Source organism: Phocoena phocoena, chromosome 2 (assembly GCF_963924675.1).
Source record: "Phocoena phocoena chromosome 2, mPhoPho1.1, whole genome shotgun sequence".
NCBI classification, from domain to species: Eukaryota; Metazoa; Chordata; class Mammalia; order Artiodactyla; family Phocoenidae; genus Phocoena; species Phocoena phocoena.
In genome coordinates this window covers 141,038,099-141,064,264 of record NC_089220.1, presented here as the reverse complement: position 1 = coordinate 141,064,264, position 26,166 = coordinate 141,038,099, and the positions used below count along the sequence as shown (strand labels likewise).

The window sequence follows — 26,166 nt, the reverse complement described above, 5'->3', positions numbered from 1 at the left end:
TCTCTCCCTGTGTACTCACCCTGAGTGGTTTCATCCACCTGTGATTTCTGCTCAGCTGCTGCAGTGGGTTCCCCAGTCTAGTCTTCTAACCTTGAAGAGTCACCCTGAAAAGAGGTCCCATTTGCCTTCTTTTTTTTTTTTTTTTTTTTAAATATTGGGCTTCCCTGGTGGCGCAGTGGTTGAGAGTCTGCCTGCCGATGCAGGGGACACGGGTTCGTGCCCCGGTTCGGGAAGATCCCACATGCCGCGGAGCGGCTGGGCCCGTGAGTCATGGCCGCTGAGCCTGCGCGTCCGGAGCCTGTGCTCCACAATGGGAGAGGCCACAACAGTGAGAGGCCCGCATACCGCAAAAAAAATAAAAATTAAAAAAAAAAAATTTATTTATTTATTTGGCTATGCCGGGTCTTAGTTGCGGCACTCGGGATCTCTAGTTGCGGCATGCGGGATCTAGTTCCCTGACCAGGGATCGAACCCGGGCCCCCTGCATTGGGAGCGTGGAATCTTAACCGCTGGACCACCGGGGAAGTCCCCCATTTACTTTCCAACTTCTCTTCCAGATGGTCCACAGGCAAGGTCCACTCATCATGACTCACATTTCCTCTCAACTGCCCAAGCCAGAAAACTTGGGTCTTTTTCCCTCTTATCCTTTTCTACACTTGATCTTTAAAAAAACCCAGCTTTACTGAGATAAAACTCATGCACCGTACAGTTTACTTATATAAAATATACAATTCATTGATTTCTTTTTACTATATTCAGAGCTTGTACAATCATCAACACAGTCTAATTTTAGAACATTTTTCCCTCCTCAAGGAAACCCAGAACCTGTTACCAGTCACTACCCATTCCCCGCATTTTATGTTTACTGTAGATGAATACAAAAGCCCTCAACATTTAAAATTGAGAACATTATTTTTCCAGTCTTATAAGAAAATCATATCTGCTTAATTAGGAATGATGTTGCCAAGTCATACCCTCATAGCAGACGCAGAATAAAGTCTTCTATATTCTGTTTGCATTGCAGTGTAACAGGAAAATCTGTGTGCACAGATGTGTTACAGCAAAAGGAAGAACGCAAACTGCTCCTTCGGCAATATTTTGCACTCTCTTGAATTAGCTGTCCCAGGAATCATTAATCGTTATGACTTGGCTGCTTGCCACCTGACTTTAGAAATCATCACTTGGATGTTTTCTGGTTCTTGGCTTTTGGTGTTCATAGCAGGTGAATCATAAAACTCTGCTTTTTGTTTTAAAACTCCCATTTATCACATAGATTCAGGTGGAATGACTTTTTTTAGTATAAATGTTCAATATACCACATATAGAGTAAAATCACAAATGTATGTTGAAATCCTAGGATACCTTCCATAGATGAAATATCATGCATAGAAGGTGCCTGTTGATTCGGTGGCTGGTTTGTAAGTGCAGGTGACACGCCCATGTGCAACTCAAAAGACGGGCATTGGTGCATCACCCGTGACCCAGCAGTCTTGGATAGAGAACACAATCTCTTAATGATGATATCCCATAATTATGAGAACAACTATCCAAGTGCATTTAACATTTTTCCTACATATATATTTCTTAGACTGTATTTGGAAGAGAAAATAGCTTTGACATAAATTTTCCACTGAGCACAGTTGGGGACGGTGGCCCCCAAGATAAAGACCAGTTTCCTTAGCGTGTCATTCAGAATCCATGGCTATCTGGCTTCAGCCCACTCTCAGACCTCATCTCTTCTTTTAAACCTATTTATTTAGGCTGCACCAGGTCTTTGTTGCGGCATGCAGGATCTTTCAGTTGTGACATGCAGACTCTTAGTTGCGTCGGGCATGTGGTATCTGGTTCCCCGACCAGGGATCAAACCTGGGACCCCTGCATTGGGAGCATGGAGTCTTAGCCATGGGAAGTCCCCAGGCCTCATCTCTTGCCACCCACTCCTGTAGCCACAAATAGCACTTGCCAGTCTCTGAGCACACCTCTCATGTCTGCAGAGTCATTTTCCCCTCACGTGCTAAACCCAGAAGATTTGCTGGACTCTGGGCCGGGGGTAGAGGGGGACGTTTGGAGGAGGGGGAGGAATTTCTGTGCCGGAGTAGAAGGGTGCTGTTTGAACACGAGATGGTCTTGCAGTGTTGCTGGTGAGTTTTATTTTCTTCCTTGATCCCGTCCTTGGTCTCATCTTCCCATCATATGTTTACCTATCCTGCATCCTCAGAGAAGCCCCTCACCCACCCCATACAAATACTTGCCTTCCATCACAGATTTGCTTTTCTGAAATTCTGCCTCTCCCCTTCCCGACCACTGGGATCCTCACCCACTGCTCTGGGCCCACCACCCCTTTTGGAGAGTACGGACCCTTTTCCAAAGCACATGGCAGTGGACCTCATGGGCCCTCTGGGGCAGCCCTCAGCCTGTGAACCAGTCCCAGAACTTAGGCAAACCCACATCACAGGAGACCCGCAGGAGAACGTGGGTTGAGAGCTCCTGAAAAACTGTCAAGCCCTCTATGATAAAGGTAGTGTCATCAAGAAAGCCTGTCAGTGTTCATCAGGGGTACTTTCCTCATTCTGTTCCGTGATGTAAATGTGACCCAAAAAGGGAATCCCTAGTCAGTGGAGTAAGAAGATTTGTGACAAATGTGACTTATGTGATATCTCTCACTTATCAGCTTTGTTAATCTGGGCAGTTTTGGGACAGATGGAAATCACTTCAATAGAATGGGTCTGCTGTGACCCCCTTCAGGGGGCTCAGACCAGACAAGGAGATGGACTTCTGGCTAAGGTCCAGCAGGTGCAGGTTTTCCCCAGGGAGTTGCTGGTCCATTGCTCTAACAGGGTTTATGGAATGGTTTCTGTGTCCCCACTGATGGGTAATACTGCCTACATCATATACTTAATTCCTTGGACTTCTGCTTCTAGATTCTGTCTGTTCCATTAGTCTGTCTATTTCTTTGCTCATAGCTCTTCATTTCATTTGCTGTAACTTTATAGTAATACATTTCAATATCTGCCTACATTATGGCTAAACCTCCTCATTGCTCTTCATCTTCAGAATTTTCTTGGCTGTCCTCTCATGTTAAGTTTTCCACATGAATAACCCTGTCTAGTTCTAAAAATAATTCCGTTGATATTTGTATTTTGTTAAATGTATGTATGTATTCAGGGGTAATTGACATCTGCGTATATTAATTTTCTCATTTAAGAGCAGGATGTCTTATTTATTAAAGTTTTCTTTTGTATGCCTGAGAAGTTATCTTTACTTTTTCTGTACAGATCTTGCTTACTTTTTAAATTGATTCCTAGAAATTGTATCTTTTTGGCTGCTACTCTAGATGGGATCTTTTAAAATCTATTATATTGTCTCTCTGGTTGTTTGTATATATAGAAAGGCTATTGATGTTATTTTTTTATTAGTAATTTTGTACCTAGTCACCTTACTGGATTTCATTATTCCTATTCACTTTTTCAGTTGATTTTCTTAGGTGTTCTAGATGTGTGATACTATTATCTGCAAATAATGGTAACTTTATTATGGGGATTTTGTGTGAAAGTAGAACTACAATATACTTGTGAGTTTGGCAGATTCTTTGCATGAAAGAATTGTGCTAAACCTTTTGTCTATTATCTCCTTTTCCCCCCAGATCTTTTTCCTGGGCTCAGGGATTTGACCCTGCCAACTAGGGGCCTGTTGAGCATCTAGAATGAGGGCTGAGAGCCTGATGAGCCTATGCTTCTGTTCCCTCGTGACAGGTGCTCAGTCCAGGGCCTGTATCCTGAGAGCACAAATTAGACGTCTCAAGATGCTATGGTAGGGGACTTCCCTGGTGGTCCAGTGGCTAAGACTCCGTGGTCCCAATGCAGGGGGCCTGGGTTTGATCCCTGGTCAGGGAACTAGATCCCACATGCCGCAACTAAAAGATCAAGCACCCTGCAACTAAAGATCCTGTCTGAGGCAGTGAAGATCCCACGTGCTGCAACTAAGAACTGGCACAGCCAAATAAATAAATATTAAAAAAGAAAAAAAAGAGAGAGAGAGAAAGATAACTACCTTGCCCAAGTTAAAAAAAAAAAAAAGAAGAAAAGATGCTATGGTAGAACTCAAAGGACTAGGGGGAGAGCCTTTCTGGCGAGTCAAGGGTGAAGGATATTTTAGCCCCAGTGAAGGGCATGTGCATGGTCTTGTGAAAATGCAGGTGCTTTGGAAGTGCTAGCCGAAAAGCAGCAGAGCCTGTCTGGTGAGGGGACAGGGACAGGTGCTCAGGGGTCTGTGGATCATTCTGATGCACTTGGAGCTGGTCCTATGGGGCATAGAGCCAGGGAAGGTCTTTGAAGCCGGGTGGGCAGTGCCATGCCCATCGAGCTTGGGGCTGCACCTTTCTCTTGGTGCTGTATGAATGATGTGCGGAAGGATTCAAGAGTCAAGCCAGGTAAGCTCATTAGGGCATCCTCTGAGACTCTGAAACATGTTTAAATGTCTGTAAGGTAATGTCTGAATGGTTTGTTTTAATTCAAAGCAGGTAGAAGCAGGAATAATAAGAACCATGAGGTTTTACAGGTTCCTGTCAGGAAAAGCCTGGTGAACATTGCAAGTGAGGGATTATAATAAATTAAAATATCATTTTTATTTTATTTTTTCTGCAAAAAGTAGTCATGCCAGTTCTTTTCAGAATCATTTCACATGGAGCCAGAAATCGTTCAAAGGGGGAGTGGTCTGTCTGCCGAGTGTTTTTCATATTCCAGGCATATGTCTGTTTCACAGTGTCTTAATTATTCTTGGGGACAATTACTGTCAGGTTCCAAAATGTGTTCAATGAGCAACAATTGGTGTTTATTCAGCTCTAAAAAGACTATGCAAGGGAACAGTAGGTTGTTATTGTCTGCCTAAAGAAACGTTCTGCCATCCGGAAACATCTGCTTTCTATTTAAAGCACTGAAGAAGGAATGGGAGTATATTTGAAATATACTCCCTAAGCATCAAACACCAAAGAAAGGAGAATAAAATTGGATATGAAGGTAATTTCTGTTCTCTGATACACACTCTCTTCAGCTTTTCCCTGCTGGGGAGGAAAGGTGGCCTCTTGGCTTGGAAAGTTCTGCTTCTCTTGAATTTTTCTATTTATACTGATTTGCACACTTCCAGGAACTGACTTCTGTGTCCTAGTTCCAGCTCTTTTAGTTTCTCAGGTAGGGCAAGGTGCTCTTTCAGAGTTGGGGTCTGCTTTTCTGTATTTTGTGGTGAGGTTTGTTCTCTGATTTTGCTCATAAAGATGTAAAGATTTGCTGTCCACGTTGCGTGAAATCACCCTGTGACCTTCAGTTTTCTACGGGGAGAATGCTGCCCACTCACAGCTCTGTCCAGAGGGTTTTAACCCTCTGAGAACATATACAGTCTGCTTGGGGTGCAGTAAATTTTCTGTGAAGGTCAATATGTTAGTTACCTATCACTGTGTAATCAAGTGCTACAAATTTAGTAGCTTAAAACACATTTCTGTGTATATCCTGGACAATTGTTGAAACAAAGAATTAACGGGTTAGAGGGCTGTAGTCTAAATCAAAATATGTGGGTCTGCTCTCATCATTATAACCCCTTTTGGCAATAAAAAAAAGGATAAAATATATCTGCATTGCCTTTACCTGGTTTTGAAAGCAGAGTGGTTATGACCTGAAAGGGAATTTATAGGCAATGAGTTTGAAAGCAGGCTGAAGGCCAAGATTTCAGAGACAAAGGTAGGTTACTTCAAGCACTTCCCATAAGTGCCAGTAGATATTTATAAAGTACATCTAGAAAGATATATTCAAAAACTACATAAGTGTTTCCTTTGGAGAGAACTGAAGGCATAGAGACAGGAGAGAGCTGTGCCTTTCACTGTATGCCCTTTGGTGTCATCGAAATTTTGTACCATGTTCACATATTATCTATTGAAAAACTGTTAATAAAAAAATAGGAGACCTGATTCCTACTCACAGAAAAACAAAAACAAACAAAAAAACACATTTCTGTGAGTCAGGAGCCTGGGAATGGCTTAGCTAGGTCCTCTGCTTCAGGGTCTCTTAGGAGGTGTCATCGAGGTGTCAGCCGGGAGTGGGGTCTCATCTGAAGGCTCGAGTGTGGACAGATAAGCTTCTAAGCAGTTGTTGGCAGAATTTCAGTTCCTCAAGGATATTGGACTAAGGGCCTCCGTTCTTCTCTGGCTGAAGGTCACCCTCTCTGGCTGGAGTTGCTGTGGGATCGTCCTCCCCAACATGGCAACTTGCTTCAGCAAAGCCAGCAAGAGAGTCAGTCAGGGGAGTCTGCTAGCAAGACAGAAGTCACAGTCCTCTGTCACTTGCTCAAAGTGACCTCCTGTCACCTTCACCATATTCTGTTGGTTAAAAGCAAGTCAAAGGTCCCACCCATGCTCACAGGGAGGGGATTACACAGGGGATCACAGGAGTCACATCAGAACTGCCTACTACAGACAGGTATTACTTTAGGAAGAGAGTATAATGGCTAAGGGGGGGTGTTGTCTGTGTCACTTAGAACTGACTTCAAAGCTCAGATCTGCCACTTACTAACTGTATAACACAAGGCCAAGGTCCTTGGCCTCTCTGAGCCCCGTTTCCCCACCTGGATCCCCATAGGATCATTGGGATCTTAAATGAGAGCTCATATGTGAAGCCTGGCAGATGGTAAATACTCAGTAAATATTAGTTGGCTTTAAACTAAATATCAGCTAAATATTAACTGGCTTTTCTTTCCATCCCCCCCTTTTTTTCTTTTTCTTTAAATACCATTCGATTTTTGAATTTTAGAAGAATAAAATAGAACTCTCCAGTGGCCAAGGACTTGGTTATTCACATGGAAATCCCAGTACTGTGGGTAGTTTTCTGGACTCAAAGCTGTGTCAAGCTGGCCTCCAGGTCCCCAGGCCTGAGGATCACAGGTCTTTGACCTCAGAAGGGCTGTGGCTCTTCCCATAGTGCCCATCCTCAGCATGGGGTCTGTGGGTCTCCCTTCCTGGGTCACTATGCTGTCTCCACGCTGGAGCAGCCACTTCCCCTTCAGAGGCGTGACCGCGGGACCAGGGCTGCAGCCACTGAGGGTATGGCCAGCTGAACCAACCATGTCTCCCAACATCCTTGCATTTCTGGTTGGGGTCCCGCCATGGTGTCACTCCATCCACAGAGCTGAGTGGACAGATTTGGAGATGGGGTCCTTCTTGTCTGCATGCTCACCTTGACCTGAATCATGCCAAGCAGATGACTTGTGGCTTTGGCTTATCCGTGGTCAGAAATCTCTACCAGCTTCTCTTGTCTCCCTGTCCCTCCCCCAGCGTCCCTCTCCACCTTGCTTTCCTTATTCTCTCGCTCCTGTAGGCCTCAGGCACACAGAGCACTTTCAGAAGGTCGCTGCTTGACCACCACAGGCTGCTGTCTGTCCTGACCAGAGCACCTCTGCCTCTCCATGCCCCTCCCCCCAGCCTTTGCACCCAAAGATCCTGTTCTCTGTCCCTCTGTTGTCCCCTTCACGCTGTGGAAGGATGTCTTGGAGTCGTTTCCATCATTCTGGAGGAGAGATGACAGCTGTAGGGGTGACTTCTTCCATTATTTCTAGAGTGTCTGATAATGTCTAATGTGAGTATCTCCCCAGCTTCCTAGAGGATAAGAATCACCTGTAGCTCTTGTTAAAAATAGAGCTACCCAGGCCCCATCCCTGGACAGCCAGGTTCCTGCCGGGATAGATTGGGGCGCAGGAATTTGTATTTTTACTAAATGCCCCAGCTAATTCCTCTCAGAGGTTTAGGAAACACTGGTCTAAAGGTCCTAAAATCTAGACCCAGTCCCTCTTCCTCGGTGTGGAGGACACAAGGGAAGAACCGAAAGTCTGGCTGCTTACCCTGGGAGGGCTCCTGGGTGACCATGGGTCCCTGCCCAGCTCGTAGCGCTCTGTAAAAGAGAGGCAGAGATTTTAGCATAATTCAATTCTCTTTTTTAAATTGAGGTATAATTGACATATTAACATTATTTTGTTTCAAGTGCACTACGTAATGATTCAATATTTGTACACATTGCATAATTCGGTTCTTTTAAAAACCTCTTCTGTATTCTTGCCCTTTCAATTGCTCCCTCCTCTTAAATATGCAGAAGAATTCCATGTGAGCAAGTGCTTTCTTTTATGGTGCTGTACTTGGATGATTAGCAAAACATGGTGCCAGGGCTGCAGTACCACAGCTGGGGGATGCAGATGTCAGGCTTCCCCACGTGGATTGATTAGGAGGGCTGGTATTCACAGGCACACACGTTCCCCCACGGGCTGGCCCCTCTCGACAACAGATGCAGGAAATTACAGTGAGAATATTCCTTTTGTTTCTACAGCTGTCACCCTGCGGCTGGAAGGGTGTTGATTTAGAATTGAGTGGGTGGGTGAACTTGGTCACTGTTGAGGGAAGACAAACGGCCTAGTGATCCACACCCCAGAGGCTCTTGCCCAGCTCCTGGGACCTAGAAGGGAAGCTTCAGGGGGCTAGGAATGCTGGGCTGTGTCCGTCTGGAAGGCTGGATTCTAGAAACAGCTGCATTGAGGTAGCAGGAAGAGCATGTCCTTGGCTTTTATTGATTCAGAGAAATAGTCATGAAAAAGTTTCTGCATTTATCTACATCCACAATTGATGGTTAATGCCAGTATTCATGGTGTTATTCAGTATTCCTTGCATGAGGCTCAAATAAATAGTATTTTCTTTTCTAGGAAAAAGTTTCTCTCTTTAATGAGCCTTCTATAGCCAGGATGGGTTGAAAGACAGCTTTACCTAAAACCACTCCATCGAGAGACGGGAACACTTAAAATTCACCTTTCCTTTTGATTTTATTTTTTGTTTCCGCTTGGGTATCCTTTTATGTCATCTCTTTGAAATTATGAGGATTAAAAAAATTTAATTTTTCTGATTTTGATTTAATTTTATACCTCTAATAAGTGCTTATTAAATCTATAGTATTTTATGAATGATGGGATTATTTTTACATCCTGCTGGCTTCCCCCTACCCATTTTGTCTTATTTTGGACCACTTAAAAGGATTTGCGAGCCAGTTTGCCTGAAGACCCTTTCTTCAAAAATAATTATATTTAAAAAAGTCATATTTTGTAATGAGTCTATGATTTATTTTGTGTTACTCTGTGAAGTAGATACCTTAAAATATGAAATGCAGTGAAATCCATTACAATTTTTATCCACCTGCCTTATTAGTGCTTATTGTCAAGATCTAATTAATTCCTCACTCAACAGAAAGAAACATAGATACTGTGCTAATTCGGTTAATAATTGCATGAAGAATTTACAGGCATGTGAGTGAAAAAGCAACAACAATACAGAGGCAAGAATAACAAAAGAGAGAGATTTGATAAAACCCAAAGATTTATAAGTTGGAAACATAAAACTTTAAGGCTCAGTCAGTTATAAATGAATGCATCATTCATAAAATGCTGCAAATCTGAGAAATATTTAGTAGAAATATAATATGATGTCACAAATGGTTTGCAAAATCCTAAAACTGTTGCGTAATCCTCCCCACTCCCCAGTGAATTTGTTGCAAAATCCTAAAAATGCCAACAGGATGTCAGAAAAAGAATAGGACACTTGACGGAGATGCAAAAACACTGCACCGCGAGTTGCCTTCTTTTTTTTTTTTTAACATCTTTATTGGATTATAATTGCTTTACAGTGGTGTGTTAGTTTCTGCTTTATAACAAAGTGAATCAGTTATACATATACATATGTTCCCATATCTCTTCCCTCTTGCGTCTCCCTCCCTCCCACCCTCCCTATCCCACCCCTCTAGGTGGTCACAAACCACCAAGCTGATCTCCCTGTGCTATGCGGCTGCTTCCCACTAGCTATGTGTTTTACACTTGGTAGTGTATATATGTCCATGCCACTCTCTCACTTTGTCACAGCTCACTCTTCCCCCTCCCCATATCCTCAAGTCCATTCTCTAGTAGGTCTGTGTCTTTATTCCCGTCTTACCCCTAGGTTCTTCATGACCTTTTTTTTTTTTCTTAGATTCCATATATATGTGTTAGCATATGGTATTTGTTTTTCTCCTTCTGACTTACTTCACTCTGTATTACAGACTCTAGGTCCATCCACCTCACTACAAATAACTCAATTTTGTTTCTTTTTATGACTGAGTAATATTCCATTGTATATAGGTGCCACATCTTCTTTATCCGTTCATCTGTCAGTAGACACTTAGGTTGCTTCCATGTCCTGGCTATTGTAAATAGAGCTGCAATGAACATTTTGGTACATGACTCTTTTTGAATTATGGTAAAAGGAATCCAAATCGGAAAAGAAGAAGTAAAGCTGTCACTGTTTGCTGATGACATGATACTATACACAGAGAATCCTAAAGATGCTACCAGAAAACTACTAGAGTTAATCAATGAATTTGGTAAAGTAGCAGGATACAAAATTAATGCGCAGAAATCTCTGGCATTCCTATACACTAATGATGAAAAATCTGAAAGTGAAATTAAGAAAACACTCCCATTTACCATTGCAACAAAAAGAATAAAATATCTAGGAATAAACCTACCTAAGGAGACAAAAGACCTGTATGCAGAAAATTACAAGACACTGATGAAAGAAATTAAAGATGATACAAATAGATGGAGAGATACACCATGTTCTTGGATTGGGAGTTGCCTTTTAAGCAAATTTCTCATTAGGCCAATTGCCCCGCAGCTTCAGGGTGTTGGGTTTCAGTAACTACTCCTGCTGGTGTCTCTGTTTTTCTCCTCTCTTCCCTTTTCTTATTTTAATTGTTCTCAGGCGTAAGTATCTTTCTCCATAAATGATTAAAATCTTAGGTGGCTTAGAAATCATAAATTATACATAAAGTTCCATCAACTCATTGGCCCATCTCTCCTCTTGCAGAGAACAGCCCATCTTCACCACCCGAGCCCACGTTTTCCAGATCGACCCCAACACCAAGAAGAATTGGGTGCCTGCGAGCAAGCAGGCCGTCACAGTCTCCTACTTCTACGATGTCACAAGGAACAGCTATCGGATCATCAGTGTGGATGGAGCCAAGGTACCATCTCGCCGGCTCACTTGAAGTCACTTATTTTCATGAAAAGCAATACGATACATTTGAAAAGTGGAGGGAAAAGGGTGCACCCCAAAACCTGCCACCTTAACAGAGATGTTATTGTTATCATGTCTTTATAATCACAGATCCCGCTTTTTTTCTTTTTTCATTTAAAATTATGGCCAATTAAAAAAAATTTCCCTGTTAGCACACTGTCTTCATAACTAGCATTTTAATGCTGTTTTAATAATTCCACCAAGGACCTATAATGTCCTTAATCTCTCCCCTTATGGTTAGATACTGAAGTGGCTTCCAATTTTTTTACTATTATAGATAATGAGCATCTTCATGAAACAGATAACCCCATTTGGTCATCATGCCTATTGCCTTTTGGATATTTCCTTAGGATAGATTTATGGAAGTAATGTTATAGGTCAAGATATTAGCGCTTTATGGCTCTTGATGGTTATTACCAAATGGCTTTCCGAAGAGTTCTGTCTTCCAGCATGTATGAGAATGCCAGTTTGTTGCACCCCCGACAGCATTGGGTATTGTAACTAGTCGGGTTTTGGTGTTATTAGGCATGGGAGTTGAATTTCGTTAAATGGTTTTGGAGTATTTCTTGAGATACTTTTTTTCTGGTGTTTTCATTATGCTGCTGTCTTCCTCAATATTTTTGCCACATTATGATGGGAGCAGAATAAAGAAGGATTATCAGTAGATGTATCACCAAGTTTACAAAAGAAAAAAAAAGTAGACTTGATGCTTTATAGTTTCTTTTCTGTCTTTAATCTGTGTTCATCCTGATGGACATTTTTACATGGATAATCTGCTGTCACCTGAAATTCAGTGTATCTGAAGCTGAATTCCCCTATTTGCCCTCTAAACCACCTCTCCATTTTCACTTCCCAGTCACTTGTTGCTGGAAGGAAGGAAGGGAGGGAGGAAGGGAGGGAGGGAGGAAGGAAAGAAAGAAGGAAATGGAAAAGCACAGTCATTCCCTTTTTAGTTGGTAAAATGAATCTGTCTTTGAAGTGTCTCACGTTTATACCTAATGCTTTGTTTCAAGGCCATAACTCTTGTCCTGGTACAGTCTTGCTCAGACTGTTGCAGTAGCCTTCTGACTGGCCTCCTCTCGTCTGCAATCTGCCTCTAGGTCAGCGTTCCTGGGGAGTTGGGTCAGGGCTGGGTAGTAGAATGGGGCCTGGCTGTGGGCTTCTCCCTCCACAACCCCAGAACCACAGAGCAGGAGGCACGGGAAGCCTCCACTGACCAGGGTTCTGATGAGCGCTTAGGAATTGTAGAAGTGCCTGGCGCATAGTAGGTAGGCACCTTGTGTTTGAGGATTGACTATCTGAAAGATGCCTTTATTATTTCTTTTCTTCTGGGAGACATGGTGATATGGCGGTTGTATTACCACTTTCCTTCTCTGTGCTTTTGAGCTGGAATCTTCTCAGCTCTTGCCAGGATGTTCTGCTAGCAGTGGTGAATCAAGCTGACTTGCTTTCTTTTATCTGTAGATTCTGTGAGTTCATCTGCTATCCCTTGAGATGGGTTTGCACTTTTGTCAGTTGAGTTATCCCAGGACACAGTGGGCTTAAATACAGATAAAGTGCATTTTATCTGTATTTAAATACAGATAAAATGCACTTTTGTAGAGAAAGCGCTTTAGTCCTATTAGCTGGGCTTTGAGTAATTTGTCAGTGTGTCAGCCACTGCGTTGTACGGGTCTGCAGCTCCTGAAGGCTGTGACAGTGGTGGGGTCCGAGCCAAACGAGCCAGCTCTGAGAAATCAGGTGGGTGGAGGAGGGTGGGCTATCCCCCGGCTGAAGAATAGAGCTAGTTCTGGCTCAGTGCGGGGGATCCTTCAAGTTACGGAGTCACTTAAAGAGTGGGAATTGGGAACCCAGGCTGTGGGGTGCCGCTGGAATCCAGCAGTGGAGCCCGCGGCCCTCTGGCCACGCCTCCTAAGCGCCACACCACCTGGCATTCCAGGAGCCCACCCGGAGTTCCTGCCTTACTAGCGGGGCACAGGCACTGTGATGGGGCCTTGTTCTGCAAAAGGGAGTGTCCTGCGACAGAGCATAAGGCCCAGGGGAGTGGGTAGGGACCAGCCTTAGTTGTTTAGTGCCTGTGCCTGGCACTTGGGGCCACGGGTGGGTGGCAACTGTCCTGCCCTGAGAACTGGAGCACAGAATACCAGACAGTGGTCCCCAGGCCTCCTCAGCTCAGCTGTACCTTGCCTGGAGCTGCTCAGCGACAATGTGCAAAACCAACAGGCCAGGTCCAGGTCAGGTCCCGTGCCTCCAGCTGCTCCGCAGGTCAGGTGAGACATGGAGAAAGACCTCCGGATGGTGATTTCCCCAGAGTGGTAGCAGCTCTTGACACTGCCCGGTCTTCTGCACCTTCCTCCTCCCCACCCACGGCTGAGTTCCTGATCCCCCCAGCCCCAGCTTCTGCCCTGCCCCAATAATCCAGATGGGTCTCCTTCCTCCCTAGGGGCTGGAGTAGGGCGCAGTCTGCTGACCTGATGCCAGTGCTGCGCTGTCCCAGGGCTCTCGTCCGCTGCCCCTCTGCATCCCACCCCTGCCCCTGGATCCTCATCCTTGCGTTCCACCATGTTGAGACAACCCCACTTGGTTTTAGGCCTTTGATTCCAAATGTTAAAGGAACTAAGATGACAGATGGTCAGATGCTTTTAGCCTTTGGGGTGGTGTCTTGGCTACACCTCTGACCTTGGGCAGTTCTAGGACCCCCGGTCCTGCCTCTCTCTCCTGGCCTGGCCATGTCACATCTTCTGCTTGGTGCTTCCGGGCCAGCTTCCCTCCCAAGGCGGGAGGCTGCTGCGGTCTGGAAGGGGAAGCCTGCTCTGCCCCTCCCAAATGAAGTAGATGTGCTTCAGGAACAGGTCGCTGGTGTGGAAGGGACTTGGAGGTGGTTGTGAGCAAAGACCACAGTGGACTCAGCCGCTGAGTCAACCGCGGGCAGCCCACAGAGCATGGGCCCCCCGTGAAGGGAGGAGGTGCAGCCAGCAGCTTCAGCAGCTGTCGTTCCACACCAGGCGTAGCAAGCTCCTCTTCCCGTCCGAGCGTTGGTCGTGCCCTACTTGGGGAAGGATGCGGGGAAGCCCTCTCCTTCCCCTGAGAGCCTTTGGTGCTGCTCATCGTAGGAAAAATCTGTGTGCAGACCTTTTCTTCCTTCTTCCAGGGAAAGTATTTCATGTGTCAGTCGCAGCTGCTGCTCAAGACATACGTGGGTGGGAATACTGTGGTGCGTAGCTCCAGCATTGCCTGGGGGTTCTGTGGATCCATGTCTGTGGGGGGGGGGCGCTACCAGGAGACTGTGCTCTTTGAGGAACGGGCCTGGCCCATCTTTGGAGTCTCAGCATCGAGCTAGAGTGGGCCACGCCGTAGACATGGGTGGGTGACGAGGTCAGGCCTGGCCACATCCTTGCAGGAGGTGTGCCGTGTCCGCAGTGGGACAGCGGGCAAGAGTAGGATCACCGCCAAGAGGGAACCAGGACCAAAAACTCAGAATGTCACCCAGGGTCAGCCCTGTGCATGGACAGATGGGAGCCACATGAGGGCACATCCCGTCTCCCAGCTTCCCAGAGCGCTGATGTGAGCCATCACATCACCGACAGCCGCAACCAACAGCCGTAACCAACAGCCGTGCGACTGATGGTGAGTTTTTGTGCGGAACAGCCGACTCCATTTCCAGAGCATTTGTGAGTTGAGCCGCCGCAGCACTTGGTTTCATTGTGCTCTTGGCACTCCTTACAGACTGAGTTAATCATTGCCATCCTTATGAGGAATTGCCTTGCCTGCACCTGTGGACAAGACCTGCCTGGAGCAGGTGTTTCTCCCGGGTGCTCTGGATGCCTCCCCTGCCCTGGGTTCTCAGTTATTTATAGGATCACAGAAGCCTATATTGGAAGAGACCTTAGAGGTCATCCATTCTACAGATATTTAGCAGTACCCGCTGTGTTCTGCCTAATCACGATGGTTTGGAGGATATAAGCCTCTGAAACTCAGACTTGTTTGGTGTTTTGTCTGGGAATGTGAAATTGCTTTCAAGAACACAGTCAGGGTCCCCTCCTCCACCCATCAGTATAGTTTCCTCTTTTTTTTTTTTGGTCATTGTTTGGTTTTTGTTTTTTGATGTGGACTTTTTTTTTTAAACATCTTAATTGGAGTATAATTGCTTTACAATGGTGTGTTAGTTTCTGCTGTATAACAAAGTGAATCAGCTATACATATACATATATCCGCATATATCCTCCCTCTTGCGTCTCCCTCCCACCCTCCCTATCCCACCCCTCTAGGTGGTCACAAAGCACTGAGCTGGTCTCCCTGTGCTATGTGGCTGCTTCCCACTAGCTATCTATTTTACATTTGTTTGGTGGTGTGTAAATGTCATGCCACTCTCTCACTTCATTGATGTGGACCATTTTTAAAGTCTTTATTGAATTTGTTACAATATCGCTTCTGTTTTATGTTTTGGTTTCTTGGCCATGAGGCATGTGGGATCTTATCTCCCCAACCAGGGATAAAACCCACACCCCCTGCATTGGAAGGCGAAGTCCTAACCACTGGACCTCCAGCGAAGTCCTTAGTTTCCCCTTTTGGATAAATACAGAGCACCTTCTGTTAAGGGAGCAGACATATGGAAGGTTCTCAGCACACAGTAGGATTTTCAATGAATGTTGGTTTCTCTTCTTCCCTGACTATGGTTTTAAAAAAAAAAGAATAAAAGCATCTATTAATACCTTTCCTGGAAGCAGGCAACAAGTCTTTTAATTGCTGTAACTCGTCCCCAGCCTCTTCTGCGTTCTGACTTCCATCTCTGTGGATTTGGGGACTTGCCCTGAATAGGAACCAGGGGGCCTGCCTCCAGCTTCCTCTGAAGCCCGAGCTGCACTAGGGACTGGAGGAGCTTAGCTTTTTGCTTCTTCCAGGTACCTCTTGGTTGCATGTGCTCTGTGCATTGTCTGAGAAGTGGGTTCCAGTGATCTGCAGGAACTGAGTCTTTTACTGGGGAGTCTCTTTTATTTTTTCCTCCATGAACGTTTCAGAGAGAATTCACAAAAAAGAGGAAGGGGGTGGGCATAGGGGTCAGGAGCCCATATTAAAGGTTGTGCTTTAAAGCAGCCCCTTCATCCTTCTGAGCTTCACTTTCTAAGGGTGCTCCCCTGCCCCCCCGGCCCCCCCACCCCGGCCTTCCCAAGTCCCCAGGCAGGCACCAGTTCTGGTCCTGCTGAGTCCGTCTGCTTCATCGAACACCCATGCGTGCCCTTTCTCTCCACACCCAAGGCCTCATTCTTCCTTGTTCCCTCCTGACTGTCCCTTCTGCGTGCCTTCACTCCTCAGGCCCTGCCTTGGTGCTTCTAAAGTCATTTTCTACCCAGGCCTCTTCCCTTGAAACTCTGTCCTCTCTTGCTGGGTGACATCCTCCACTCCTGTGACCCCAGAGTCTGCTGAGCCTCCCCCCGCTTACCTGAGGCCAGAACCCACAGGTCCAGCCACTTCCTCTGACCCCAACACGGTTTTCCAGTGTCCCCATGCACAGGGCACCGCCTTCCCTTTTCACAAGCTTCTGCTCCCACGGGGGATTCGTCTCCCTGACAGCTTTGTTATAGCTTTGCATGTGCTTTATTTTTAACTGTTTATCTGTGTCATTTAATGTCTGATAACAAAGCAAATACTCATGTACCCAACACCCAACTGAGGAAGTCTGTCCTTTACTAGTCCTTCAGAGGTCCCTTTCTGGACCTCTCCCTAATAGAGGCACCTGCCGTCCACCCTGCAAGAGGTTACCACTTTCTTGAAATTCGTGTTAAACATTCCCTTGCCTTCCTTTATACTTTTGCCACCTGTGTATATATCCCTAAGCCAGAAGTTGGCAAACTTTTTCTCTAAAGGGCCTGATAGTAATTTTCTTATGAGCTGTACAATCTCTTTCACAGCTCTTCAACTTTTCTTTTGTATCAATAGCAAGGAAATGGCCAGAGGCCAATATGTACCTGAATGGGTGAAGCTGTGTACCAATAAAACTTTATTTACAAAAACAGGCAGGATTTGGCCTGAGGGCTATAATTGTTGACCCTTGCCCTAAATATATTATTTAGTTATGCCTGTTTTTGATTTTTACATAAATAGAATCATACGGAGACCTATACTGTATGTCTTCTTTTGTGACTTTTTTTTAACTTAAGTTTTTGTCGTCATCCGTGATGATACCTATAGCTTTGGTTAATTTTCACTGCTAGGTAGTATTTCGTTGTATGAATATACCATAATTTATCCATTCTGCTGGTGGTAGACATTTATGTTTGCAAACACGGCGACTGTGAACATCCTTGTGCATTTCTCCTTGTGTACCTATGCAAAGGTTTCTCTCAGATATATACTTAGGAGTGGAATTGCTGGGTGGTAGGGAATGTGCATTTTAAACTTTATCAGAGAAAGCCACATTATTTTTCAAAGTGATTTTGCCAATATGTGAGAGCACCCATTGCCCCACATCCTCACCCCCACCCTTGGTATCATCAGACATATTTTGAATTTGGTGAGTATATAGTAGTAATGGTAATGCAGTTTCCACATTCCTAGTGACATTGAGCTTGTAGCTTATGTCCGTCAAACTCAACCTCCCTCATTCTCTCCAGTCTCACAAGAGAGGGGTCCATTCACCTGGCCAGAACTAAACCTCCCTCAGGTCCCATCTCCTCACCCCCACCCCCAGAATATCCCTCCCATTCACACAACTGCACTGGGCACTCAACCGTAGCAGACCCAGAGTAGACAAAAGGTCATATGTGTCCACTTCCTTTCACTTCTTGCATGCTTGAGGAGGGTGAAAGTCAGAAATGAGTCAGAGCCTCAAAGAGAAACAGGCAATAAGGTGGATTCCAGGTGCAAGCGCAGTTAGCCAGAAATGATTTGGGAACCCAAGAGGAACACGCACAGAAGGAATGTGTCCTTAGAAGCTTCGATCTGCCCAACTTCTCAGGAGGACTTGGTGTTGGTGGGTTGAGCCAAGCGTAGCACAGGACAGAGTTTCCATGTTAGTGGGAAGTGAAAGAAGAGGGTCCTGGGATTGACCACTTCTTAATGGCTTGATTGCCCCAGCTGTCCGTCTTGCTGCTTTTTTTTTTTTTTTTTTGCTGTACGCGGGCCTCTCACTGTTGTGGCCTCTCCCGTTGCGGAGCACAGGCTCCAGACGCGCAGGCTCAGCGGCCATAGCTCACAGGCCTAGCCGCTCCACGGCATGTGGGATCTTCCCGGACCGGGGCACGAACCCGTGTCCCCTGCATCGGCAGGTGGACTCTCAACCACTGCGCCACCAGGGAAGCCCTGCCCCCATTTTTTGATAGTGTCCAGTGACAGCAGGCAGAGCTCTTTACTAACTGTTGCATTCAGTTATCTGAAAAACATGTGATAAAAGTCTCTTAGCTCACACAGTCTTGAGAATTAGAGGAACTAGCACAGGAAGGAAAAGCAACCTGGAGTGCGGCGAAGGCATCAGTACTTCATAGCTGGGGCAAGAACAGGAGAAGCACGTCATACAGAAGTTCAGAATACAGGACTTTGAGTCAGACAATCTGGGTTTTACCTCTAGGCTTTGCTACTTGCCGACTCAGTTTCTCCTGTGAAATGAAGGTGGTAGTCATACCTCATAGGCTTGTTGTAAGACTTAAGAGCTGATATAAGTAGTTTTTTTAGTCTTCAGTAATTTAGTATTCAGGCTGCCAAGGATTTCTGCCGAGTGAGCTTGTTATTGATACTTTATAACACTGATCAATTGTTTAGTGATTACTTACATGTCTCTACCCTCTTCGTGACTACCTGCAACTTGAAGACCAGGAATCTTGACTCCTTCCTCTTTGTGTCTTTGGTTAGCAGAATACCAGGTATATGGTGAATGTTCAGTGAATGTTTGTTGAATGAATGAATGTACTGTGTGCTGGATATCATCCTTTTACCTCCACATTCATCCTCTACTCTTCTTCACCCTGCTCTGGTCCCTGAGGGGCTGACCCGCAGATGACATCAGTGGGCTTGTGGGGCCTCTGGCTTCTGGTTGGGTTTGGCCAGTGGCGGGAAGTCAGAACGGCAGAGGCGAGGGCATTTGTCCCACTGGCTCCCTCTCTTGTGAGGTCACCATGTGCTGGTGTGTCCCTCAACAGAAGGTCTCCTCTCTTGTTAAGGGAGCCTGTGCTCCATGACTCTCTCCTTCCACATCCCATAGCCTCTTCACCCCCTCATCCTTTAAAGCCAAGGAGAGGTGGCAGCAGCTAGCACCAGGTCCCTGCACTGTCCATACACCCAGCTCACACCTGTCTGATTAGTCTGTAAATTAACCCTCCACAAATTATCCCAATTAGAGTGTACCTTTTCTTTCCCGTGGGGAAGCAGCAAGCCCCCATTGCTCATGGAAATTTTAAATGGTTTGAGCTGGACCCCGGGGGCTCCAGGCACTTAAAAAAGGTAGGCAGCGTGGTTCTTCAGAGGATGTGTGACATGGCTGGCCGTTAAGGGCAATCGGATGTGCGACACCTTTGGGGAAAAAAGTAGCAGTTTTGGAAACTGTTCTCTACCTAGGAGAGACTTTCTCCCACTGATAACCTGTGAGATCTTATTTTAGGCTGACTGTCTGTTTTTAAGTCTCTGCAATTGCCTGTTATCATGGTTGTGTGTATATGACTCAGCGTGGGATGTGCCAGGAGAGGAAGAACTCAGGACCAGATATAACAGTGGGGATGCAGGCTTTACCTACTAGCTTTGCCAACAGAGGAGTTTTTAAGGAGCTACTTTGGTGTCTAATTCAGTGTTTAAATGTCGACTCTTTGGGCTGTTTCGCTGCAGGTGATCATAAACAGCACAATCACACCCAATATGACTTTCACCAAAACATCGCAGAAATTTGGGCAGTGGGCCGACAGCAGAGCCAACACGGTGTTTGGTTTGGGGTTTTCCTCGGAGCAGCAGCTGACAAAGGTAATGTGGTCCTTCCCGCAGCGCCGTGGGTGCCGCGTCCAGTGCTCTTCTCATGCAGTAGGTAATTGCTTGCTGAGGGATCGGGTGCTGCTACTACTGGTTGAGCAGATTCCTCTCTGGCCTTCAGTTTTCTCCCCTCTGGCGCTGCAGGGCTGCCAAACCAGATGACCTTTTAGAAACATCAGTTTCCTTGAAAATGGAGATGTTGTTTAGAGAAGGAAAACATCTCTAACAATGCTGCTTCACAGCCTGAGGTGTAGCCCCAGGACGCAGCCTTGCCAGTCTTCCTTCCCCAGGTGTCCGCCCGGCTCCTGCACCCAGGATGTGTCTGACAGCCATCAGTGTCACTGACTCTGGTTGGAGCCCTCAGAGAGGGGGAGTAAGGTGACTCACGCTCAGTAAGAGTTTTAAAAGGTTTCTGCTCCCAATTTCCAACATGCATGTGGGTGGGGGGGAGGGGTACCCCGAAGCACCAAGCACTTCTCAGACCCCAGATGGGTGTCCTGCGATGCAACTCGATTCTGACACTGCCTACCTGGAGGAATCATCCAATCCCACAGGTGAAGGGCTCAGTCCTGCAAGATCCCCCCCAACTTCAGACTTCAGTTGTAAGCCCAGGGTGTCACCTGTGCTTCTGAATAACCAGCTATAGATCAGAGGTTCCAGTGACCCCCTCCTAAGGTTCAATTAATTTGCTAGAGCTGCTTATAGAAAGAGGAACATTTTACTTACTAGGTTACCAGTTTATTATAAAGGGGTACAACTCAGGAACAGCTGGATGGAAGAGACATAGGGCAAGGTATGGGGAAAGGACGGAGCTTCCACGCCCCTGCTGAAGTCTGCCACTCTCCCCAAATCTCTACATGTTCACCCACCCGGAAGCTCTCCAAACCCATCCTTTTAGGGTTTTATGGAGGCTTTATTAATTAGGCATGATTGATTCCATCACTGACCACTGGTAATTGATTCAGCCTCCAGCCCTCTCCCCTCCCCAGAGGGACTGAAAGTTTCACCCCTCTTATTCATGATTGGTTCCCCTGGAAACCAGCCCCCCATCCTTAGGTCCTTTGCAAAAGTCACCTCATTGACATAAAGCCAGTTTTGACAGAAAGGGGCTTGTTATGAATAATAAGATACCCATTTCACCTTTATGGCTCTGAACTCAGAACTGAGGACAAGAAACCAAATATTGTGACAAAAGATGCTCGCATTGCTCTTAGCGCTCAGGAGCTGTGAGCCAGGAACCGTGGAGGAAGACAAGATACATATTTCTTATATGTCATAGGATCATAAGTTCTTAACTTGGAGTCCCCACAACCCTTAAAATGTCACACAGTGTTTTGTGTGTGTGTTGCTTTTTTTCTAGGGAGAGCGTTTATAGCTTTGCTTTGCTTTCCAAGGGGTCTGGGACACGCTCTGTGGATAGTTAAAAAGGTGTTAAGGAGCAGGGCACGACTGACCACAGACTTGGAGAAGCCCAAGGACCGAGGAAACAAACTGACCACCTCTGAGAGGCCTCACCTGGCCGATTGAAGGGGCCAGAAGCTTGTTTTAGGAGAATAGCCTTCCTTTTAGGATGGGGGAGAGTCCTGTGTAGGTATTGAAAACGTACTGGTTAAAAGCAAGACTGACTAGGGACTTGCCTGGCGGTCCAGTGGTTAGGATTCCGTGCTTCCACTGCAGGGGACCCGGGTTCAATCCCTGGTCGGGGAACTAAGATCCCTCGTGTCCCGACGCAGCCAGAAAAACAAAACAAAAACAAAAAACAAGACTGCCTAGTTTATGTGACACAAGAACTTACTGGAAGACTATGAGTGTCTCAAGGAATCCAAGAGAGAGTTGAAAATCCAGGAAGGGCTGGAGCCAGGCTGGCTTTGGGAATCTTGGCTAAAGGAGTTCTAGGCCATTGCCTTGACCGTCCCACTGACTGCTGGGCAGGTGTTTATTGAGCTCCTGCTGTGCCGACACCGTGCTGGGCACCAAGGATGCAGAGCTGTGGTCCCGTCCCCAGAGGGCCTTACAGAATTCCAGACGCCTGGGGAATTGACAGAGCTGCTTAGTACAGACTTGGTTGCTTGGGTTCCCTGTGTACACTAAGGACTATTTTCACAGGGGGTTTAAGATGAATCAGGCAGCCACCCTGGCAGGAACTTGCTAAATGCACCTTTCATTTGTCCAGTGTGTGTGCATGTGTGTTTGTACACCACATACACACACATGCACATTTCTAAGGAGGCCTCCAGCCCACAGACCCAGCCACAAACAAGCCCCCTAAGGAAGGGTACCCCACAGTCTGTTGTGGGGTATGCTGTTCCCTAGAAGCCCAAGAAACCCAAAATGGCCTGGTGGCACGCCACACATTCTCTTACGCCACCCACTCCTAGAAGCATCCTTTCCTGGGTACTAAAATCTCCAGATCCCCAGGGCTCAGCGACATGGGGCAGGAAGCAGAAATATTAAGGGTAGCTCACGGAGTATAGACATGGGAGATGTCATCTCCATCCCTGATCCCTCAGTCCCTGGACTGCGGCTCTGAGGAGAAGCATCACGCCCCACAACTCTGCAAGATGTGGTGTTCTAGCAGGCAGCACAGCGGAGTTCTGGAAGGCCTGCTGCTTCTGCTGATAAGGTTTGTGGGAGGATCCAGAATCCTGTGGCAAGTAGACCTTGCTTCATTTCATTTGCAGAGAAGTTGGTTGGTTGGTTGGTTGGTGTAAGGTCGGATCTTAACAAACGGCACCACAAAACAGAGGAAAGCTTCAAGTGAGCTTTATGAGGGAGCGCTCCCGGGCGAGGTTCACTGGTCCGAGAGAAAGGGGCCAGAGAAGTCGCACCGGGCGAGGGTTGGGCAAGATTTTATAGGGGAAGAAAGGAAAGGGGTGTGGTGAATCTGGGAGGGCGCAGGGTATTCCTTATTTGGTGGTCTTTTCGGGTATCCTCGGGGACCGTTAGTCCCGCCCCTCGAAAGGCGGGAAGGCTGGGCTGGGTTCAAAGTCCCCAGGTCAGTTCCTGGAACTGGGTGGTGGTCCGCAATGTCTCCAGGGCAGTTTCTGGAACTGGGTGGTCCGGGGAATTTCGGTCTGATGCAACCTGTGAATCTGATTGTGTTCCCCTGCCTCGGGCCAGTTGGCCTTACAGTTGGAGGTGGTGCTGTGTGGTACAGAAGGCATTAAGTAAGTTTGTGGGTTGGGGGTTCGGGAGGCATGACAGTTCGTAGTATACGTCTGTCCTGGTGAGGGTAAATTACTGTGTGCTCTGGAGGAAGGGCCCTGCGTAATCAGCTTTCCACCAGGGAGCTGGCTGGTCACTTAGAAGTGTGATGCAGAATCAGGGCCTCAGGGTGGGTCACTGCTGTTGGCAGTTGATACTCAACGGGGCCAGAGGTCAGGGTGGCCATGACAGGAGTAGGTATTGTCAAGGCCACGCCACAGTCTCTCCCCGGCACCAAGGCCAGTGTGTCCGTAAGCCTTTTGAGCCAGGGCCAGGCTGCCTGGGGAAGAGAATGACTGGGTACCCATAGAGCAGCCTTCCTGCCCCTAGTTCTAAGGATTCTTTTTGCTGGAGGGTGGAGGCTTCCGAAGAGCATTGTCTTGGTCTGTTCAGGCTATTATAACAAAATACCATAGACTGGGTATTTAAACAACAGCCTCTCACAGTTCTTTTTTTTTTTTATAATTAATTTTTATTGGAGTATAGTTGCCTTACAATGTTGTGTTAGTTTCTACTGTACAGCAAAGTGAGTCAGCTATACATATACATATATCCCCTCTTTTTTGGATTTCCTTCCCATTTAGGTCACCACAGAGCACTGAGTAGAGTTCCCTGTGCTATACAGTAGGTCCTCATTAGTTATCTATTTTATACATAGTATCAATAGTGTATATATGTCAATCCCAATCTCTCAGTTCCTCCCACCCCCCCCCTTTCCGCCTTGGTATCCATACATTTGTTCTCTACGTCTGTGCCTCGGTTTCTGCTTTGCATAAAAATGGTATAAGATCATCTATACCATTTTTCCAGATTCCACATATATGCGTTAATATATGATATTCGTCTTTCTCTTTCTTACTTCACTCTGTATGACAGTCTCTAGGTCCATCCACATCTCAACAAATGACCCAATTTCATTCCTTTTCATGGCTGAGTAATGTTGCATTGTATATATGTACCACATCTTCTTTATCCATTCCTCTGTTGATGGGCATTTAGGTTGCTTCCATGTCCTGGCTATTGTAAATAGTGCTGCAGTGAACATTAGGGTGCATGTGTCTTTTTGAATTATGGTTTTCTCAGGGTATATGCCCAGTAGTGGATTGCTGGGTCATATGGTAATTCTATTTTTAGTTTTTTTTTTTTTTTTTTTTTTTTTGCGGTACGCGGGCCTCTCACTGTTGTGGCCTCTCCCGTTGCGGAGCACAGGCTCTGGACGCGCAGGCTCAGCGGCCACGGCTCATGGGCCCAGACGCTCCGCGGCATGTGGGATCTTCTCGGACCGGGGCACGAACCTGCGTCCCCTGCATCGGCAGGCGGACTCTAAACCACTGCGCCACCAGGGAAGCCCTATTTTTAGTTTTTTAAGGAACCTCCATACTGTTCTCCATAGTGGCTGTATTAATTTGCATTCCCACCAACAGTACAAGAGGGTTCCCTTTTCTCCATACCCTCTCCAGCATTTATTGTTTGTAGATTTTTTGATGATGGCCATTGTGACCGGTGTGAGGTGCTCCGTCACTGTAGTTTTGATTTGCATTTCTCTGATAATTAGTGATGTTGAGCATCTTTTCATGTGCCTCTTGGCCACCTGTATGCCTTCCTTGGAGAAATGTCTATTTACATCTTCTGCCCATTTTTTTTTTTTTGATATTGAGCTGCATGAGCTGTTTGTATATTTTGGAGATTAATCCTTTGTCAGTTGCTTCGTTTGCAAATATTTTCTCCCATTCTCAGGGTTGTCTTTTTGTCTTGTTTATGGATTCCTTTGCTGTGGACAGCCTCTCATAATGCTGGAGGCTGGAGTCTGAGATCAGGGAGCTAGCATGGTCAAGTCAGGTGAAGGCGCTCTTCCAAGTTGCAGACTGTCAGCTTTTCATTGTATTTTCACATGATGAAAAGAGGGCAAGAATGCTCTCTGTGGTCTCTTTTTTTTTTTTTGCGGTACGCAGGCCTCTCACTGTTGTGGCCTTTCCCGATGCGGAACACAGGCTCCGGACGCGCAGGCTCAGCGGCCATGGCTCATGGGCCCAGCCACTCCGCGGCATGTGGGATCTTCCCGGACCGGGGCATGAACCCATGTCCCCTGCATCGGCAGGTGGACTCTCAACCACTGCGCCACTAGGGAAGCCCTGCGGTCTCTTTTATAAGGGCATTATTCCCAGCCATGAGGGCTCCATCCTTATGACCCAGTCACCTCCCAAAGGCTCCACCTCCTAGTCCATCCCACTGAGGGTTAGGATTGCCACATATGAATTTGAGGGAGACACAGACTTTCAGTCCATTGCAAGCATTCATGGGGAACGTGAATATCTCCAGGCTCTGGTTCGATTTGGGCCCATTGTTGTAGCCATTTCCCAGATCTCTTTGTCACTACCCCTCCAGCTTGATTTCTTCCCAATCCCTCCCATGCAGCTAGGCCCTTAACCATTTCCCCAGGGTTCAGTGTAGACTCCAACTCCAGGTCACCTCTCCTGTGCACACCGGACAATGAGATGTTCCACGTCGTGCCACAGGGAGGATTTCCTTTTTCCATCATCCTCCAGACAACGGGAGGAGTACAGGCAAAATCCTGACACTGTGTGAGGGAAACTGCAAACGGTTCACTGTTAACAGGGTTGCCCAGGTGTTGGGGTGGGGAAGGCTGATAGAGGCCAGCTGTTGGAAGGCCTTCTGTGTCATGCCAGAGTTTCTGGACTTTATCCTATGGCCTGTGAAAGATTTTAAGCCAAGAAAAAAAATGATCAGATTTTCATTTTAGGTGGATTATTTTCTGGCATCAAGACAGATTCGCTTGTGTTAGTCCAGATCAGAGATGATGAGGGCTTGTGTAAGAGTTGGAGAGATTTAAGAAATACTGAGGAGCTAAACTGGTGGCACTCGGTGAGTTG

At 46.4% G+C, this 26,166-nt stretch overlaps 1 protein-coding gene across 1 annotated transcript in view; it reads left to right on the top strand.

The window, feature by feature from the left end:
* The window catches only part of HOMER2 (homer scaffold protein 2), an 86,481-nt gene that overhangs the window by 36,332 nt on the left and 23,983 nt on the right, over positions 1 to 26,166 (top strand). The window contains exons 2-3 of the mRNA XM_065871304.1: positions 10,913 to 11,069; positions 19,934 to 20,065. Coding sequence (XP_065727376.1) covers positions 10,913 to 11,069; positions 19,934 to 20,065 — 289 coding nt within the window. The remainder of the gene's footprint in view (positions 1 to 10,912; positions 11,070 to 19,933; positions 20,066 to 26,166) is intronic.